General features: G+C 43.6%; 1 protein-coding gene across 1 annotated transcript in view; it reads left to right on the plus strand.

The window, feature by feature from the left end:
• The window catches only part of hhip (hedgehog interacting protein), a 44,686-nt gene that overhangs the window by 10,598 nt on the left and 13,712 nt on the right, over positions 1 to 20,376 (plus strand). The window contains exons 3-9 of the mRNA XM_080759504.1: positions 1,816 to 1,960; positions 3,182 to 3,383; positions 13,064 to 13,215; positions 15,100 to 15,273; positions 16,103 to 16,246; positions 16,568 to 16,686; positions 18,617 to 18,740. Of these exons, the coding sequence (XP_080615630.1) occupies positions 1,816 to 1,960; positions 3,182 to 3,383; positions 13,064 to 13,215; positions 15,100 to 15,273; positions 16,103 to 16,246; positions 16,568 to 16,686; positions 18,617 to 18,740 (1,060 nt within the window). The remainder of the gene's footprint in view (positions 1 to 1,815; positions 1,961 to 3,181; positions 3,384 to 13,063; positions 13,216 to 15,099; positions 15,274 to 16,102; positions 16,247 to 16,567; positions 16,687 to 18,616; positions 18,741 to 20,376) is intronic.

The following is a 20,376-nucleotide window of genomic DNA, read 5'->3' on the forward strand; positions in this document are numbered from 1 at the left end:
AATATTACATTTACATTTGCGAAACATTGCTTCTTTATTTGCATTTTTGAAGAAAATTATATTTCCAACTTGTGGTTGGAATCGTGCTATCCCATTTTACAGGTTGATTGTTGCCTTAGAAGCTCTCACGTTTCACACACTGCACCCACATGCTGCTCCATGATACACAGAAAACATGGAAGTTATTTGAGAGTCCCATGTGAGACTTTTTGGATTTGTTTGAAGGAGAGTAGTGAAAGTGTGGGTTACACTATGCCATTTTCATAACATAATTTTTTGACACCCATAAATTAAAAGAACGCAGAGGTTTTGCACGCCAAACATCAGTGTTCCAGCTGGGCTTTAATGGTGGCTCTGGCCAAATCCTGTCGTAACCAGGGAGCTAGTTAGCAATCGTAAGCATTTTCTGCTGTTTTAAGTTCTTATTTATGTACACAACTTTGAAGAAAAGTTTTTAAGGCAGCATACATGCTTATGGGAACTATTTTATAAAGCAAACTGACTAAAGTATACTTCCACAGTAACAGCTACTTCGAAGCGAGGCTAGCCTAAGCGTCAATTTATAATTGTTCCCAGTAGTCCCAGTTCACACGTCCTATGTTTGAAATCATCTTAAAACTCTACCTCTGATTAATACATGTTTATGTAAAGCATTTTTCTCACCACTAAAGACAATCCACAATGGAGTTTACTGCCTCAATCTGTGCTCTATCTTTACCCTCAGCATTCCAGAATCTATTAATTCTGCCAATTTTCCACGACTGTAGAATCAAGCCCTCATTCAAATTCCAATATGACACAGCCCTAGAATCAACATGCTGAAATGTCCACGCACCTGCGAGAATATCTGCAGTAGAGGACCCTCTAGTCTGCACTGCACTTATTCCAATCACATCTTCATTGCAGTACGTCACACGTGGTGATCTAAAAATCACATTTTGGAGGTAGAACTCTACAGTAACACTTTAGAGCAGTGGTTTTTAATCAGTAGTCCAGGGACCACCTTGATGGAATTGTGGACAAAACCTTATCCAACAACAAAAGATTCTTTAGTTTTGGTTCTGAGAGGGGAATAAATAATGGGCCTTGAGGCCCAGGCGGTGGCGTAACCGCCTGGGCACCCGACTGGTAATCCAGTCGCAGTGTGCCGCGGGTTCGACTCCCGAGCCCGACACAGCCTTTACTGCATGTCTTCCCCCATCTCTCTCCCGTTTCCTGTCAGCCTACTGTCTGTCCCTTAAAAGAAAACCAATAAAAGGCGTAAGCCGCAAAAAATATCTTAAAAAAAAAAAAAAATGGGCCTTGATATGAAAAAGGTTGAAAACCACTGCTTTAGAGATACCGTATGCAGAGTGCAAAACAAACACCACCAAATGCCCATGACACTGAATTCAAGACTGAAGACTGAATTCAGATTATACTAAGGTGTATAATGATTAAAGATTAAAATATATAAAATCTTCAAATCAACATCTTTTTGCACTTTGCTTGGGGAGAAGGATAGCATTCTGCCGAATTCTCTGTTGGATCTGAAATCCGTTTGGTTTGGCCTGTTTTCTCTTCACTTGTTCTGTTCAGCTCAGTCTAGCCAGGATTTGGTTTGGCTCATCCAGTGTAACTACATTCATCCCCAACACACAGGCACGTTCACACATTCTCTCTTTATTTCCTTTCTCTCTCTCCGTTTCTCTTTCTCTCTCAAGTAGAGGGCTATATAACATTACCATGTGAGGCATGAAGCACATGAGGTCCTTTTGGTATGCAGTATGTGCATAAGACTCTGTCTATAATGTCTGTCTCTGTTCTGTTTACTAGAGCTGTTCCAAGCCGATGTGGATGAGTTCTGCCAATACTATGGGAGAAGGGACGGCAGCCTGTGCTTTCCAGATTTTCAACGAAAGCCACCACGAAGCCAGGAATCCAACTACTTAGGAGATGAGAAAATAGAAGATATAAGCAGGTTTGTAGCATGACTTGTTTTATTTATTTTAAATAAATATTTTAAATTATTTATGTTGTATTATTTAGAATCATAATGTTTGATTTGATCATTCCAAAACAAAAAGAAAGAAATTGAAACACTGTTGTGGTTTGGTTTTGGTGGTAACAGGTGTGCTCCTTGCCCTCCCAAATCTGTCACATGATCCAAGTTCACCAGCCCATTTTCACACACCCTCATACACAACACCCTCCCTCCTCCCTGTCCTCTGATCCCAAAGTTTGTTCAGGGGTGCATTTGCTCAGCTTTGGCTGCATAATGAAAATGCTTATCGTGCATCATTTGGGCCGCCTTACTCGCTGGAAATGTCTGTACATCACAGAGGGTTTTGGCCTTTTGTCTGTGAGAGGAGGTCCTTTATCTCTGGTTTTACCCTGAGGGCAAGATATGAAGCTCTGCAGCCCGGCCACGTATGTCTAGTCTCGCATAGCCAGACAATCGGACATCTCTGCCTACCAATATGTCTGGGGAAATCTACATGCTATGTAGGGGGGGGCTAGAACCGCAGAGAGGACCTAGCAAAAACTGAATTATTTCCACCCAGTTTATCCACTAATGAGAATGCAAGACTAGTGTATGTCATCACTAACATCAATATATTAGTAGGGTTTTGTATTAGCACCTTCAGTAAAGAAGCTTAAATTGCTCCAGTGTCTTCCTTTGCTGCTGCTGTGTCCTGCTTCTGTGCGTGACACATCAGGCCTCATGCCTTCACATGGTTGAGGTGCAGTGGAATTCCTTTTCTTTCTTCATCACTTGGCAGATAGCTACAAAGCTCTTTCCATTTTGCTCCGTATCTTGAGTGGTCCATCTTAAGCTGTTAAGGGACTCAGAATAATGCTAATTCCTCTTAGACATCTAATCAGGGTCTTATTTAGACCTGTGGCAACAGGTGAATGCAATTAATTCCCTGGCAGAAAGTATCAGTACAAACATACAAACTGCCCTGAAGTGGAAGCTTGATTGTCTAATTCCCCCTGCCACTCCACTCATCCACTCATCTCTCTCTCTCTCTCTCTCTCTCTCTCTCTCTCTCTCTCTCTCTCTCTCTCTCTCTCTCTCTCTTTTTTTACTTACTTTTTCTTACACTCCTCTCTCTCCTAACGGGATTATCACTGGCTGCTGCCACCACTGATTGAACTCCAACCTTTTGTATCCTGCCCGATCCGGTTGGCCATGCAGGAAACACAAGCACAACTGCTACTGTGCCCAGGAGGTGTTGAGTGGCCTGAGGCAGCCGGTGGCCGCCATGCACTGTGGGGACGGCTCCCAGCGCCTCTTTGTCCTAGAGAGAGAGGGCTTCGTCAGGATTCTGACCCACCAGCTGGAGCTGCTCAAAGAGCCCTTCCTGGACATTCACAAGCTGGTGCAGAGCGGCCTCAAGGTAGGCACGAACAACACACATGTACAGAATTGAATTATGAGTATTAATACATCCCTGGGCTGGGAAAAAAACATTTTACCACCCATGTTTGTGTGCCCCACATAATTATGCACAGTATTGTGTGTCCCACAGTACTATTACAGGGTAATGAGGTGTTTTAGGTGAAACGTGGGTAAAATGTTAAAGGAAGCATGGAAAGAATGAATGATAGAAAGAGAGAAACAAAGAAAAAAAGCCTGACACCATTATTTATCTGTATTTCGCTAAACATTGAATAGCACATTACAGTAATGTGTTTTTAGAAGTGCCGTGACAACCGTCTTCTATTGCACTGACCTACTTTATGGAGTCTGCATGGAACATCTCACATGCCAACGTAAATCCCCTAAAGTGGTGCCTTTCTCACTGCTAACACTCAATTATATAATTACACCAAACAAGCAGTCACTCATTAATTGCAAACACAGCAGCTACTGTGCTATTATCTGCTAATTAACTGTGTGCACACATTGCGCTCACTGCTAATTTGCTTCTAATTCCCCCAAGATGGCTTAATGGCTTTCTTAATTGAATGCCTCAAATGCTGTTTCTCTTTAGTAGCCAATACAGTGACTATAATGGCACATGGTAGCGTTGAGTGCCACCATACCACATCACACTCACGCACGCACACACACACACAAACCGTTCACCCATAGAGCACCGAAGTCTGACGTCAATATCGGTAGAGGGTGCAAGTCCACGGGTTCATGTACTTTATATTTGCATTGTAATCCCCATATTTCAGATGTTTGAAAAGTGTTTGAAAAATATACATGTCATCAAAGCCGTTTCACTCATATGGATATGAAGAATCAACTGACTGAGAGAAAACGCTAATGTTACCGCTGCTGAATTAGTTAGCTAGAAACGGACGGTATCAAATATGAGTGACTGACGGTCATAAACGACACAGAGCCACCTCCCCGACAATACACTTTGCTTATTTTTGGAGATGATTTTAAGATGACCCTGTGTTATTCTCCATAGAGAAATTACTTCCGTGAACCAGGGGATGAGTGAGTGACGTCAGGACTTCGGCGCTCTATTGTCTCCATCTTATCTCATTCCTTACAATCAGAATCCCTGTCTGCACACTGACACCCCCCCCCCCCCCCCCCTCACACACACACACGCCCACTCCCTAACCTCAGTATTCTCTCTCTCCCAGTGTGAACTAACTAGACATTTGAGACATGGGCTGTATTTTGCGTGTCTTAAGTACCAGGTCTTATTCCCTAACTTGAGTAAACTAAAGACCTGGAGGCGTGATCAATGCCATTTGGCTATTCTGAGTGGCCAAAGAGCATTGATCACGCCTCCAGGTCTTTAGTTTACTCAAGTTAGGGAATAAGACCTGGTACTTAAGACACGCAAAATACAGCCCTATGAACTGTGGAGATAGTAAGTCAGTTGGATTAAGAAGTAGGCATGTTTTTACAGTTTTACATTACATTCCGTCGATGAAATGCAAAAACAATACGTAGCTGGATAGGTATACCTCCGTAATCTTATGGGTGGTTTGTTTGAGACAGGAAGCCACACTACCTGCATGAGGGGAAGTTTCACATCTCCCGGCATGTTTCCCCATATTTCTGACTGTCACGGAAGTTCATAGGAAGAGACTTGACAGGAGGTAGTCGTTGCCAGGGCTTCTTGTCTATGCCTGAAGGATCATACTAATGTTTGGCTCAGTACTCTCTCAGAGGACACTAGCCAATCAGACAGAAATGTCCTGAACCTGAGTAAGAGTTGGAACTGATTCTTTTCATTAATGTGTTGGAGCCTGATGCTGAAGGCTTGGACCGTAACGCCGGACGGACGTGTTTTCAGCTTGCTTTGTGCCACAAAGTCATGTGTTAAGGGTTTTGGTGCCAGTAGTTGAAACACTATCTTTATGGCCGTGGACGTTTTTCTCCGGATATCTCACCTACGAGGTACCTTACATAAAAAATTGTGATACCATCACTGTCTCTCGTGGGGGCAACATGTAATATTCACATTCCTTTCCCACTGTTTACCTGCGACTGCCAGGGTTTTATATTTAAAATTAGTTTGTAAATTGTTTAGATTTGCATCGAGAGATGAGGCGAGATGGGATGGTTTCAGGGGAAGTGGGCACACTCTCCTACAGGAAGTTAATCTATCTCGCATGCTTCCCGCTACTCTGCTGACAAGACCCCTGAGTGTACAGGCGGCCAAACTGCCCCCCAGTGGGATGTCCGGTCCTGTCCTCTCCTCTGCTCTCCTCTCCATCTCCGGCTCTCTTCTGCTCTCCTCCTTCTCCTCTTATCATTTAAACTTTAACTGGTCTGGTCTGGGGATGAAACCATCATTATAACAATTAGACATGGCTCGAGCCCCAGTGTTGCCCCAGGGGTCCTATTCTGTGATGTCGGCTGCCAGAGAGCAACCCCCACACCCCCAGCTCCAGCCGCATGGGGTGAACAGAACCAGGGAGATCACGAGCCTAAAGAGGGACTGAGGTGTTTACTGGCTGCATCAACAGGATGGGGCTGCCTCTATACAGAGAGACGCTCCCGGGGGGGTGTGGGGGGAGATAACAGGTTTATCACTGGGCCCCACGCTACATGCTTTGATTGTAATGTTCTGTGTTTCCTCCTTCCCCTCCTCCTATCTCCTTCCATTCCTCCCTCTCTGCTCCCCCCGTGCCAATTAAGCTGACCCGCTCAGAAACAATGGCGTGCTGTGGTGGTGGCACAGGCAGGCTCCCGGCTGCTCCGTGGGTGTTCTACTGCCGCTGAAACTCAATCTCCACTCCTGCCCCACATTCAACCCCCCCCAATCACCCTCTCCCCCTGCCACTACCACCCCACAGCCATTAATGGGTTTGTGTGGGTGTGGGTGTGTGTGTGCGTGCGTGCGTGCCTGCGTGCGTGTTTGTGTTTGCATGCGTGTGTCTCTGTTTTCTGTGTGACAGTTGCTGGCATCCTTCTCCTGGTAGGAAGTGAATTCTTGGGTTGCATCACTTGATGTGACAGTCTCACTCTGTCACAGTCGTGTTAATTATCCTCAGCATGATTGTCATTCTCGACACACACACACACACACACACACACACACACACACACACACACTTGTCCTTGCGATTCCAGCGTCTTCCTTTCGCCTTTCCACTACTTACTACCTCAAAATTGCTGAGTGTTAATTTAACTCAACTAAGTAATGAAGCATTCTTACACACTCAGACACAGAGTCTGAGTGTAGCAGGTATTGCATAGGCCTTTTTATGCTGAAGGTTGTGGGTTCGAACCCTGCTGGGGGTGGAACGTCGGCCACGGCATGCTGTCGCAACAGGCTCATATAACGGCAAATCAAATGGGTTCAGTCAAATCTGAGCCAAGTCTGAAGCCTGTCATGGACGGAGTCTCCAGACTCCTATGTGGAAAAGAGAAACAGAGTTAGATAAAACTCTTTTTACAGTACCACAACATTGCCAGCTGTGCTGCATCTCTCCTAGCTCTTCCGTATTACTAACCTGGCATCTTATTATAATACTGGACTAGAAAGTCAGTGCATAAAAGAGATGCTCTGACTGGACCAACCATTTCCAGATGCCGTAATAAACGCTGACATGGATGACTCTTTGATATAAATCACCCCCTATATTCTACTATGGCTGCCCCGCCCTCCACCCCACAACCCGGTTTCAGCTTCTAGTCAATTAAACTGCAACATATTACACAGCAAAAAAAATCTAAATCAAAGAACACAGCCTAACACAGGGGAGAGAGAGAATTAGCCTTTTATAAATGAAGACATCTGCAAGCGGCATGGCGAGGTTAACACTCCATTGAAGTGTATTAGTGTGTGTGACAAGGGTGAAGGGGCCTGCAATAAAATATTTCACAGCGAAACAAATAGCTCACAGCGTGTTAAGTCTTTTCTGTCCTGGCTCCGTGAACAGCTGTTGGGTCTTCTCATTCGCCAGCGGAGCATCTCTCATCCTGTCCAACTTAAGTACCCTGCCTATGACAAATTAGCCCCTTACTCATCTTTAGTGTGTACTCACACCGGCAGAGCAGAGCTGGGAGCCCTGAGTCATGCTAAATACACCATTATTCTGCTAATGTACTAACCAATTTAACTTGAGGACACCTCACATGGTGTAATGGGATGCTTGTCATAATTTCGTCTCATGATGCATACCAATTAAATAGATGGTACAAGTGTTAGCTAAAAACATCGTAACATATATTAGAAAAACATTGCTCCAATATGGAGTTGTCTTTGTAAGTGGAATAAAATCACGCCCCTGTGAAGTGAGGGGACGATCTTATCATCGTACATCATCTCATTCCCGCCAATCAGAATTTGCGTCCTCACCTTCGTCTTCAATGTTTGTGTTACACAATGTTTGTGTTTACACGAACACAAAAAATTGTCCATTCATTGTCAATGTCAATTCAAATGTAATGTTTGCGTAGGACAAAGTTTGTGCACATACACCAAACGATGGGCATAGGAGGGGCTATTGCCCCTCAAAAGATGTGCGTGCACATACATGCGTGGAGGTGTGAACAGGGACAAGGCGAGGCCTCAGACGTAGTTTTTCTCCAAATCAAACTTTAGTTGAATACCTTTTTGGGGAGCATTGCCCAGTGCCCACAGGCCACCAAGGAGGAAAAGCTTCAGGGTAACAATGCATTAGCTATGCAGCAACAGAGAAAAGAGAGACTCCTACCAGTAGGGAATGGAAATAGTACTGCCACCACCATTACTAGCACTGCCACCACCATTACTAGCTCTGCCACCACCATTACTAGCACTGCCACCACCATTACTAGCACTGCCACCACCATTACTAGCACTGCCACCACCATTACTAGCACTACCACCACCATTACTAGCACTACCACCACCATTACTAGCACTACCACCACCATTACTAGCACTACCACCACCATTACTAGCACTACCACCACCATTACTAGCACTACCACCACCATTACTAGCACTACCACCACCATTACTAGCACTACCACCACCATTACTAGCACTACCACCACCATAGCACTACCACCACCATTACTAGCACTACCACCACCATTACTAGCACTACCACCACCATTACTAGCACTACCACCACCATTACTAGCACTACCACCACCATTACTAGCACTACCACCGCCATTACTAGCACTACCACCACCATTAAGCACTGCCACCACCAGCAACACTCAGGGAGGACCAGTGTGTCATAAAATCATGGCAAAGTGAGACTTGAGGTAGCCTACTTTAAAAAAGGGAAAGGATATCAAAGGATATCAAAGAATATCAATTGAACATGTTGAACCACATAAGTATTTATCACAATCGCCTCATGTTATGTCAGATGGATCAGCGGCATGCAAGTCACAACTTAAATTGTGATCGTTAAATCAGCTGGAACCACTGTCTAAATGTCAATCAATCCAAGAGACATTTTTATACAGTACAACATCTCATCTTCATCCGCATCTTCAACCTCTTCTCTCTCTCTCAGCTTTATGGTGGAATGCAGCCAATATCTTGACATTGCCAAACTCAGAGAACAAACCCAGGAGAACAGGGACTGGAGGGGAAAGGAGGAATGTGGAGGCAGGTGTTTTGTGAAGTATGAAGAAGAAGCAATAATAATACCCCTGGAGATACACAATCAGAAACTAGGACTGTGGAAGAATAATGGTGGTCATAAAGACAAAAAAATGAGGATAGATGTTCGAGGAGAAATGGAGTAAACTAGCTTTGAGTCGACATGGCACAAGTGATTTGTTGTAGTTGGAGTTTGACAGAGGCGGGGGTGAAGAGATGGAGATGGTGGAGTGAGTGTGTAACAGAGAACAGTGAACCGAGAACAGTTTCAAACGAAAGAAAGAAAGAAAGAAAGAGCAAGTCTTGCATCCTAACTCACCACGGCTCTAGGCAATTATTTGAGATAATTGAAGATGGATGGATGGATGAATTGCAATTATTTGAGACTAGAATGGTGCCCATTGGGCACTGGCCTACTTGGAACGATGCAAGTTGGAAAGCATGCCCCACCCAGTTATTATGTCTGTCCCTTTTATGCCCATATATGGAGTTATTTCTCAGGCATGCCCAAATTTGGATACTCTGCAGATGTCAGAACATCATTGTGATGTCAGAACAGGCCAGATCCACATATGGAGCCCAGGCAGAGGCCTTTTGTGGCGGTTCTGGACAAACGTGGGTCAGACCAACTCAAGGCCGGGCACTGCACTCCCTGTGGTGGTGTGGAACACGTGTGTCAAATTTGAAGTCGGTGGGGCGATGGTTCTCGAGTTACGTGGATTACAGACATACAGAGATGTGGCGCATTGTTGGATACTAGAGTTGTGCCCGTTGGGCACTGGCCTACTTGGAACTACTATGGAGTGTTGTGATGTCAGGCATGCCCAAATATGGAGTGTTGTGATGTCAGAACAGGCCAGCTCCTTATATGGATCCTGGGCAGGGGCCCTGTCCAGAGCCCGGGCAGAGGCCTTTTGTGGCGGTTCTGGACAACTGTGGGTCCGACCGACTCTACACCGGGCACTGCACTCCCTGTGGTGGTGTGGAACGCGTGTCGAATTTGAAGTCGGTGGGGCGAACGGTTCTTGAGTTACGTGCATTACAGACATACACACGTACGTACAGACAGAGACCTGGTGAATTTATAGAAAGATTGCAATTATTTTGCATAATCATCATAATCGCTTCCACATTATTTATTTTTGTAAAAGTATTACATTTTATTTGTCATATCTGCCCTGTGCAATCTTTTATTACGAAGCCTAAAAGGCAAACAGAAATGTTAATCGCAATTATTTGTATTTTATACTCACCACACCATAGCACTGAGTTCCTACCAACAGCCTGTGACCTGTCACTGTGGAACTCACTTTTAGAGCTCTCTGCACGAGAGCTCTAAAAGTGAGCTTGTTTGTTCGCACTACCCACCCACCCTTTCCTGCTGCTTTGGCAGCAGTCTCAATGCCAGGGGTTAGTGTTCCTGTGTCATCTTAATCAAAGTTGTTCCTCAGATTGGCTGGCCTAGAGAAAGGGCTCTCTAATGAAGTGTTTGTTTCCTGATGCTGCTGAAGGAGCTGGTCATTAGTGAGAGAGCTAATATTTCAGTCCATTTAAATCAGTGTCTTGGTGGTCCCCCCCTCCCCGGCTCCGGATGTAGCCCTCTTTGGAATTCTGGTCTCTGACCCATTTTTCCCAAAAGTGTGTTTATTTTGGGAATTCGGGTCAACACATCGTCTGAATCCGAAACATTTCAAACTGTGGTTGCAGAATATAACAAAGATAAATAGAATCTGTTCTGATACTTTGGCAAGCTGTGATCATTTCCGCATGATTTAGCGTCCATGTGTGTGATGCACCCCACCCTCTCTCCCCCCTTCGCCTGATTTTGTGAAAAGAAAAGATGAAAAAAATCACTTGATAATCTGATATCTACTGTATAGTGCTCATAAACCTAAGCATGACAGGAAACTTAGCTTTTCGGTGTAAAGAGTAATTTGTCAACTTAAACATCTTTTCACTTGATGGCTCAGAACATCGGTCTCTGTTGTTGCTCGCCCATTGCTTCCATTGCATTCCATCATGCAGCTATTCCGTCATGCAGTCATTCCTTCTCCGTATCACTGCAGTGTTTGACTGAGCCGGCACAGCCTGGCAATCCAAACAGGACTTGGGAGATCCAGGACACTCAAACACAATTTATGATGTGTGTTCCTTGGGCTGTAACCTAGGCTATACCTCTCCAAATCTCTGACCCCTTCGTATTTCATGTCGCATTCCTTTCTTTAACTATTTTGTCAGGGAATACCTGGGTGGAAAGACAGCTGTGTCCGTCGAAGACGTGATGCCAAGTTTGCTCTCAGCCCAGCTGAAGTACAGCACTCCAGATGAAGTATTGCACCCACCCTCTGCTAGGTGTTCGCCAAATCGCCACACACTCAGTTAACCACTTAAGCCCTATTTCATAGTTTGACACCATCGTTCGATGGCGAGGCGCTTGCCATCCTGTCCTGGCGAAGTCCACTTGTCTACGGTATTTTTTTAATTTGTATTCCTTATTAGAGGGGTTGACAGATCTCTTTTTGGACTAATATATCTACACGTGCGCCAAAGAAAATGTCAGGGCCACATTCTAAACATTCTTGACGCCTTGAAAAGCCCAGCATTCTGTTAATTATTTTGTCCGAAAAAAATAACGAGGGAGAGTACGATTCACACACACACACACACACACACACACACACACACACACACACACACACACACACACACACACACACACACACACACACACAAAGGGCCGACCTGGCTTGCCTTGGCTAGGGAATGAAACGCTATAGCAGATTATTACAGCTAACTATGATGAGAGGACCACCGGGGTTGTGACAACTGATGTAGCAGCCTCCGGGGGTGAGACAAAGGTTTACATATTATTACACAAGCAATTTAGATGTTTTCTAAACATGTTGCCAAGACAGTGGGAGCTGGCAACTCTCCCCCTGTTTAGGTTTTACTTTCCTTTTCCCCCAAAGATTCTTTTGTTTTTCTATTTCTTTTTAATCATTGTTCCTCTCTCCCTCCCTCACTCCTTCCACTGCATGGCCCTGGAATTCTGGATGGATTTGGAGGTTAAAAAAAAAGAAAGAAAGAAAGAAACGAAGGGGTGGTGTGGGGGCAAAAAAGAAAAAAGGGGGCTGAAGGACTCTGCACTTTTGTGCTCTCTATGAACTGTGAGTGAGCTAATAAATTCTTTCAGCCACTCAGCACAGCATTCACAGATATCCCCCGAAGATTACACACACAAATCACTGCACAATGGAGGCCACCGTGAGGGCCCGGGGCGTCACAGGGGCCCCCGACCCTGAGGACAAGCATGCACAACCAAGGCTGGAGCTGAAGACAACGCTTGGGGGGGGGGGGGGGGGGGGGGTGTTCGGAGGGATTGGTGTATGGGGGGGGGGGGGTTTAGGGAATTGCAAAGTACTACCAGAGTCAACACTTTATAATGGCTGGTAATGGTGTTGTCAAAGAGCCGGTATAGAGATGGAGATGGGAGAAAGTATGGGTTTGAAAATGGGGGAGAGAGAGAGAGAGAGAGAGAGAGAGAGAGAGAGAGAGAGAGAGAGAGAGAAAGGGGAGGGAGGGAGAGATAAGCAGAAATGTACACGGCTACACGCACATAAAATCTTATGTAAAAAGAATATACACACTGACTGAGTTTATCATTTATTTTATTGTATGTGTATAAGAAAAGAATGTGCATTAAGAAAAGTAGGCCTACATGGATAAAGAAAACAAATCCTTACAATACTCTACTTAACTCTTGTCCCTTATGCTTCTAGGAACTGAAGCTTACTCTGTGTTTGCTCTTGTAGTCAGTACGTCAGTCACGCTGCAGTGCAGCAGATAAGGAATGGTCCAAAAATACAGAGTAGATGAATGGTGGTGAATGATGATGATGATGATGCTGGTGGTGCTGGTGGTGGTGGGGTGGCCATAGGCCAGGGCATGTAGTAATAGTGGAGCTGGTGGGAGTCATGGTCACATTAGTAGTGGGGGACACACGTCGCACAGTGGTACATTTTCTTCTTTTTGCCGTCTGACTGCAGGGCGGAGATGAAAGGGGCCTGCTAAGCCTGGCATTCCACCCCAATTACAAGAAGAACGGAAAGCTCTACGTCTCCTACACCACCAACCAGGAACGCTGGGCCATCGGACCCCACGACCACATTCTCCGCGTGGTCGAGTACACCGTCTCCAGGTGAAGGGACTGTTTTATTCACAAATAAACTAACTTATATTTCTAAAGTGGAATATTTACTTCAATGATATTGATTTATTATTGATTATGTAATGTTCCCACTTAATGACTAGACATTGCCATGATTTTTGTGGTTCATTTGAAAATGATATACTGTAATGACCTTCATTTTTGAGCCAGCCACGGTACGGGGTAGTTCTTGTTTCTTCACATGGATAAGTTATTTGAAAGGCATCATTTGAAGTGAAATGTTGGTGATAGGTTGGTGAAAGTTAAGTGCCATATTCTATAAAAACTCACCCTGCTCTGTTTTTTAATGAGTATGTTGATTTGAATGCTTCATGCTGTATAACTCCACACATTTGTGAAACGTTCAACCCTTGTCATGTTTTTTCAAAGGGTGTGAGAGGTGAAAGTGTTGGAACAGATCTCAGTCATGCTCCCTTGTGAAGTGTGTTGGGGAGTTTTTAATATTGCAAAAAATATGCTGTAATCACAAGACCTTGGAAGGGATTAATAGAACAGCATATTTACCTCGTCCCTCACCCTGACAGCATTGACACGCGTCGTTTAAAAAAAAGCACACAATGCATTGGCAGATCCCAGAAAAGTCACAAGATAGAAGTGTTTGAAATACCCTAATCAGGAACGAAGTGTCAAAGTAGGTTTGTCAGACAGTACAGTATTGCATTTTCTGCTGGGGTTTGGGTGCTAACAGTGAGGGGCGTTGTTGTTTTCATAGAAAGATGTAATGATTGTTTAATTATAGCACGTCTCTCAGGGATGATGACTGTGACACCACTTTCACAATGACGTGTGATGAACAAAAAAGACATTCCTCTCCTAACCAACTTGTATAAGTGCTAGGCTACCTACATCTCTCATAACTGTTACAATTGACTTAAAAATTATAATCCAATGGCAATTATATATAATAGGGTATACAGTTTACTCTGTAGTCTTTAATTTGGGGCGTTGCAATAAAAGATGACTGCCAGTTTAAGTAATTTCATGGCAGTGTAAGAGAGTCAATCACTCTTTGGCGTGCCGCTCTTAGAAAACACTCAGCACTTTCTCTACCCAAATACCCTGCCCAAAATAACACATCATTAAATATTTGTTGCTGATACTATGCAGCCAAATCCTCACTTTGGACTTGGAGTGGTGCAACATTTCTTTCGGAGCTTGAGTTACAGCTAGAGAGCAAGAAAGATCCACCCAGTGCCTTATCCATATGATGGGAGCTTTGGTTATACATCAGATTCAGACTAAACGTCTCCAGACAACAAAACTATGTCAACAAATTTTATGTTGGATTTGGCTTCTTTTGTCCTGTCAGCGTTTCATATTCACTCACAGGCGCACTTGCAGTATCATTTTACCCACCAATATAAATAGCTCTTTCCGGGAATTAGTGACAATTTTGAACGGCTCCCTGTTTATCAAGTCATGCTTAATCTATTTCAAAACAACAGATGCCATTTATCCCAGTGTTGGGTAGACTGTCTGGGATAGCTTTCAACACAACTTTCTTAACATCATACTGTCCTTAAGCATCCCCAGCCGATTACTCACACATTGCTACAGGGCATTATGGTGAATATTCCCATCTGAATTTCTAAAGGCATTCTCCTATAAAACCGTATAATTTATCTTGTTGACGGCTGGAACGTGTCTTTGACCAATCGGATTGCTTGCCTTAAAATGCCCCGTAGGGGAAAATTCTCGTAAAGCACAGGTTGTTCTGCCAGTTGTTGCGGTAGCTGGGGGAGATCCCTCTAAGGATGCGCTACCGTGGGTATTCTAACTAATAAAGCTTTCATCTGCTATAGATCTTGTTATGAGAAATTCAATGATGACCGTGTTGTGATTTCTCTGTCTCAGGAAAAACCCAAACCAGGTGGACACTAGGACAGTGCGGGTGCTGATGGAGGTGGCAGAACTGCACAGGAAGCACCTTGGGGGCCAGCTGTTGTTCGGCCCTGACGGTCTCCTGCACATCATTCTGGGAGACGGCATGATCACACTGGATGACATGGAGGAGATGGACGGTCTCAGGTGAGACCCGAGGTCAAATGGGGTCCCACCAATATAAATCGCTTTTTGTGGGAATTAGTGACTAGTTTTGAACGGCTCCCTGTTTATCAAGACATGCTTCATCTATTTCTAAAAAAACAAATGATGTAATAGGTTTCAACACAAGTTTCTTAACATCATACTGTCCCAGGCTCACCCTTTGAGTAACCACGCAGCCTATTACGCACACAATGATACAGAGGATGAAATGAGCGGTAGATTATGGGCGGAAGTGTCTCAGTAGGTAGAGCAGCTGTCAGGGGATCAGAAGTTCCCTGATTCCATCCTTGGCTCCCCCAGGCTTCCTGTGGAAGAAGCTCATTACTGGGTTACAGTAAATGCAGAAAAAATATTTCCACTCTGGGATCAGTAAATAAATATACTTTAGCTTAGTATCTGGCAATGATTTGGAATTAATTGTTTTGTAGTGAAAGAATAAGTTGTAATTTATTCATTAACCAATAAGCCCTGTTTTATACTTCATAGTAGGATGGTGTTGTGTGGCAATATAGCCAGCCAATATTAGTTTTTTTTAAATGCTGACAATGACTTGCCCAAAATAGGGATGCCCATTGCCCGATTGAATATGTTGTATCTACAGTATCATTGTAAAAATCAATGTACTGTACTGCACTAGATGATACTACCTGCCTTCAAAAGGGAAACAGGTCTGACTCCTTGACCACCATCCAGAATGCTTAGCCATCACCATCAGACAGCACAACCACATGACATACTGTATACAGTAGGCCTATATGGATATTATTTGTGTTCCTGCCATTATAAATCTGTTGTCTTTGTTTGAATGCAGTGATTTCACAGGCTCTGTCTTGAGGGTGGATGTGGACACAAACTGTTGTACGTCACCCTACACCATACCCAAGGACAACCCCTATTTCAACAGCACCAACCAGCCACCAGAAATCTTTGCACACGGACTGCATGACCCAGGCAGGTGAGTGAGCCATTCACAAGAATGTAAAACCTAAATATAGAGAATGAAACTCAATAGCTAACTCTGACCACATTAAAGCAAATTAAGTCTTTCTCAGTGGTTTTCTCATTCCCACCATATATGCAATGAGCTTAAAAAGCGCTAACCCTTATTTGAAACACATGTCTTCAGTAAGATTTGCTTGAGCAAGTTCATTCCTAAGAGTATCACTCAATAGTAGGCCTACGTTGGAATTAAACTCTTTTATCACAGTATCAACAGTCTGTGCTGAGGCCTTGCTGTTGTTTCTTCTGCGTTCAACCCTCATCTTCATGTCTATAGGTGTGCAGTGGATCGCCTCCAAACAGACAATGGAAGTCTCCTCATCCTCTGCACAGATGCCAGCGGGAAAAATACGTCGACAGGGAGAATACTAGAGATCACTAAGGGAAAGGATTACGGTGAGTTGCAGTTTCCCCCACAGCCCCAACTGCAAAATGTTGATATTATTGACGTTTTGTGTGGGGATCTGGATTGCATTATGGCAGTGCGGTAATGTTGCTCCTGATGAAAATGACTGAGCCTGACCTTTTTGTGCGTTGTGTTTCATGGCCGCACAGCTTGAGAATCTTATGAAAACCTCTATTATCCCTTTGAATAACCTTTCATATTCCTCCTCTTGCATAAAAAAATGACATCTGTTTTTACACATGTCAGCTCAGTGTGGATACCGGTGCCAGTCTTTTCATATTGTGAGAACATGGTATTTTGGCCCATCTCCAGCAAGCTCAGAAACACACCAGATAAAGTGCGGAGAGAGTGAAGTTTGATCGTGGAGCAAAAAAAAATAAAATCCTTTGTGATCTGCAGAGATTCCTTCCTACAGTACTGTACAGCGCTGCCAAGAGAATGCGAGATTGTGTCCATGAATATGATTTATAGTTGTCAACAACAATGACTATCTCGATGATGGGTTAGCGCTGTTGAAAACACAGCTGAGAAGGAGGCCCAGCTCTTCATGTGGCGCACGCTGAGGCAATAATCAATACCAGAAGGGACTCGACAATATTGAATGCCGTCTTGACCACCCAAGATAACCCCTGAATCCTAAGTCCCTCCTCCTGACGAATGTATGCGACCGAAGCAAAGCTCAGTTCCACCTATCACCTTTCAGTTCAATTCAGTTCAAGATTTTATTTTTGTGTGGAAAACGTGGTATGCAACAAGGTGGTCGTTAAACGAGATATATTCTCGCCATAAACACATAGAGAATCATATACTGTAAGACACATTATATTAATGATTCAGGGAAATGGCCATGTACTGTAGGATTGGGCAGTGGTTTTGGAACTTTCTGTGCCCAAGGCATCAACAGGCAAATAAACACCTGTATTAATATCTGTGCAAAATAGACACTATATATAGTGACTATATATATATCAATCTGTGAAAATTAAATAACTGATCTACAAGTTCACGTGTTGTGATGACACTTTTTTTAATGTGAAGTAAAATAATAATAATAATAGTAATAGTAATAGTAATAGTAATAATAAGAGTATAGAAGATAATTCATAACTTTTTTGAATTTGTATAAATGGCAAGAATGTAGTTTGTGTTTGTTACACACCTGGACTTACGGCACACCATTTTGATAACCACTGGCCTATAGGATAATGAGACACACAGCCACAGCAGATAGCTGTAAGAACAGATGGTGGGTGACCCCCCCTACATTCACATACAATTCTTTCTTAAAATAATATAACGGCTCGTGCCATTCGCTTATGAGATCAACCCCAATTATTTTTCAGTACCTTTGAAATAGCGCAGTTTACTTCCTTACCAAAGCAAACCCTCATCAATGGAAACCACACAGCGCTATGTGCTAATGGACTCCTGACAGATTGCACTTTATATATATCCCTTTTTGATCACAACACAAACAAGGAACACTTGTCGTTATTGTAGGCATTAATCACGCTAAGGTCTTAAGTAGCAACTCATTAGCATCCAACCACAGGAGTGTGCATGGTATTAATTAATGTACTGCAATGTAACCCATATGGTCATATACAGTACATACAGTATATATATATATTGTGTGTGTGTGTGTGTGTGTGTGTGTGTGTGTGTGTGTGTGTGTGTGTGTGTGTGTGTGTGTGTGTGTGTGTGTGTGTGTGTGTGTGTGTGTGTGTGTGTGTGTGTGTGTGTGTGCGTGCGTGCATAAACAAACGTGGACTAAAACAAAAGTATGGTATTATACAAGAGTGAAAGGAAGAAAAAGACTAAACATTTTGAATACTTTGAATGCGTTAAAATATGTCTAAAATACAGAGCAGATGCACAGTACTTTAACCAGCCTTCTGCCCCCTCCTTGGCTTTCTATAGAAAATGAGCCATCCATCTATGACCTGCAGTCCAGTGGCGGGGCAGCGCCTGTCGGTGGCTTCATCTACAGGGGCTGCCAGTCCAGAAGACTCTACGGCAGTTATGTGTTTGGAGACAAAAGTGGGTAAGTAGAAAAACTCACTGGTGAGGAATGGCTGTAAACAACTCTATATTAAAAACATGAGGCTTTGGCCATTCACTGGTCCAGTGGTAGAAGCCTCCGGTCAGACATGTGCTTGACTCTGTCTAGAGTCTAGACAGAGCCTCTCTTTCAAAAAATGGTCTAATAAAGGTCCCTGTACAATCTGTAGGTATATGTTACTAGTTACTAGGTGTGTAGTTTGTGAACAGAGATCCAGTGTTTGTGCTAATGGGTTTAGCACAAACAGATTTAAACAGATTTGCAAAAATGCATTTGTCTCTGATTATTTTCCCAGATTGCATTTTATGGTCAAAACAAGCTATGCTCAACGACCCTTAACTAAAGAACCGATGATCGCGGTTACAAGATTGTTTTTCCCGGTGAAAGAAAAGACGATCGTCCGTCTCTCCACACAGAATAATTAATGAATTAATACCTGGCAGTTAATCTGGAAAGGTCGAACCAAAATGTTTACCCTTTGTAGTAGCATCACTTACCATTATGATGCTGTACTGCTACAGTCAGTGAAGCTATAAAACTAAAGTGGCATTCTCAGGGTTAGGCCTACCGAGACAATATAATATCAAGGACCGGCCATAACTCCCGACATCCCATTACTCCAACTACGCAGCTTCACGTGAGGTTAGGGTTAGGGAGGGTTAAGGACAGGGTTAGTAATGCGGCGAGTCGGACCAACATGCCATAATGCGCCGTCAGAACAATGTCACAGCACCATAACCAGCCCTTTTTGCCACAGTGGCTTCCTTTTCCAATCCAGTTTATAATCTGCTGCTGCGGTAACAAGCGCAGCTGATCTGTGAGCTTTCGGGGGCATTTTCCAAGATGATCATAACTCTTCTTCTCAAACTGACATCTGTCCCTTTCCTCAGTAGATCTATGCCAACATAAACCCGGAGTTCTGCGTGTGGTTTCCATTGGCATATGCCAAGGAAAAAAAAACACCAGTATCATGTTACTGTCACCACCACGGCTCAGCTCATTCAGTGTAAATTGAGATTAGATTCCTTGGCCCGAACTGTTCACAGTTTTCTTTGGTTTGTAATTCATCCTACTTCGCTGATGTCAAACATTGACGCTAGCGTAAACAGAGGAAATAAATAGCGGAGAGGAGGGAAGGGAAGCGCGCTATCGGTAGATGGCATCGAGTTTGAAAAATTGTGCGGTCGTGGCTGATTCTGTGCCTTATTACAGTTCTGTGGCAGCAGAGATGTTGCGGCTGCGAGTGAAGGTTTCTGGCACAGAGTTTGTTTTGAAACTGAAAAAGCCAGAGCCTAAATGACACCATGTGGGCTCTGGGTTGGGAAATGCAAGATGGATCAATGAACTGTGACACAACAAGAAGTAGTTGTGTCCGACCCAACTCGACTGACACATTACCAATGCTACTGTTGATGAATTGGATTTTATGCATTTGCAGTGATTGATAACTGCAGCAATCACTTTGTCTTATTCCAGTGTATTATCTATTAATCAATGTGATATTTCCTACCACTCCTTAAAAACTCTTATAAGTAATTTTTCATTGGCTAATGCAGGTTAATAAAGACAAGGAGGAATAAGGCTATTGCAAACTAATTTATACTATTAGTATAATAAT

The sequence above is a fragment of the Protomyctophum bolini genome (genome assembly GCF_963924005.1).
Source record: "Protomyctophum bolini genome assembly, chromosome: 3".
Classification (NCBI taxonomy): domain Eukaryota; kingdom Metazoa; phylum Chordata; class Actinopteri; order Myctophiformes; family Myctophidae; genus Protomyctophum; species Protomyctophum bolini.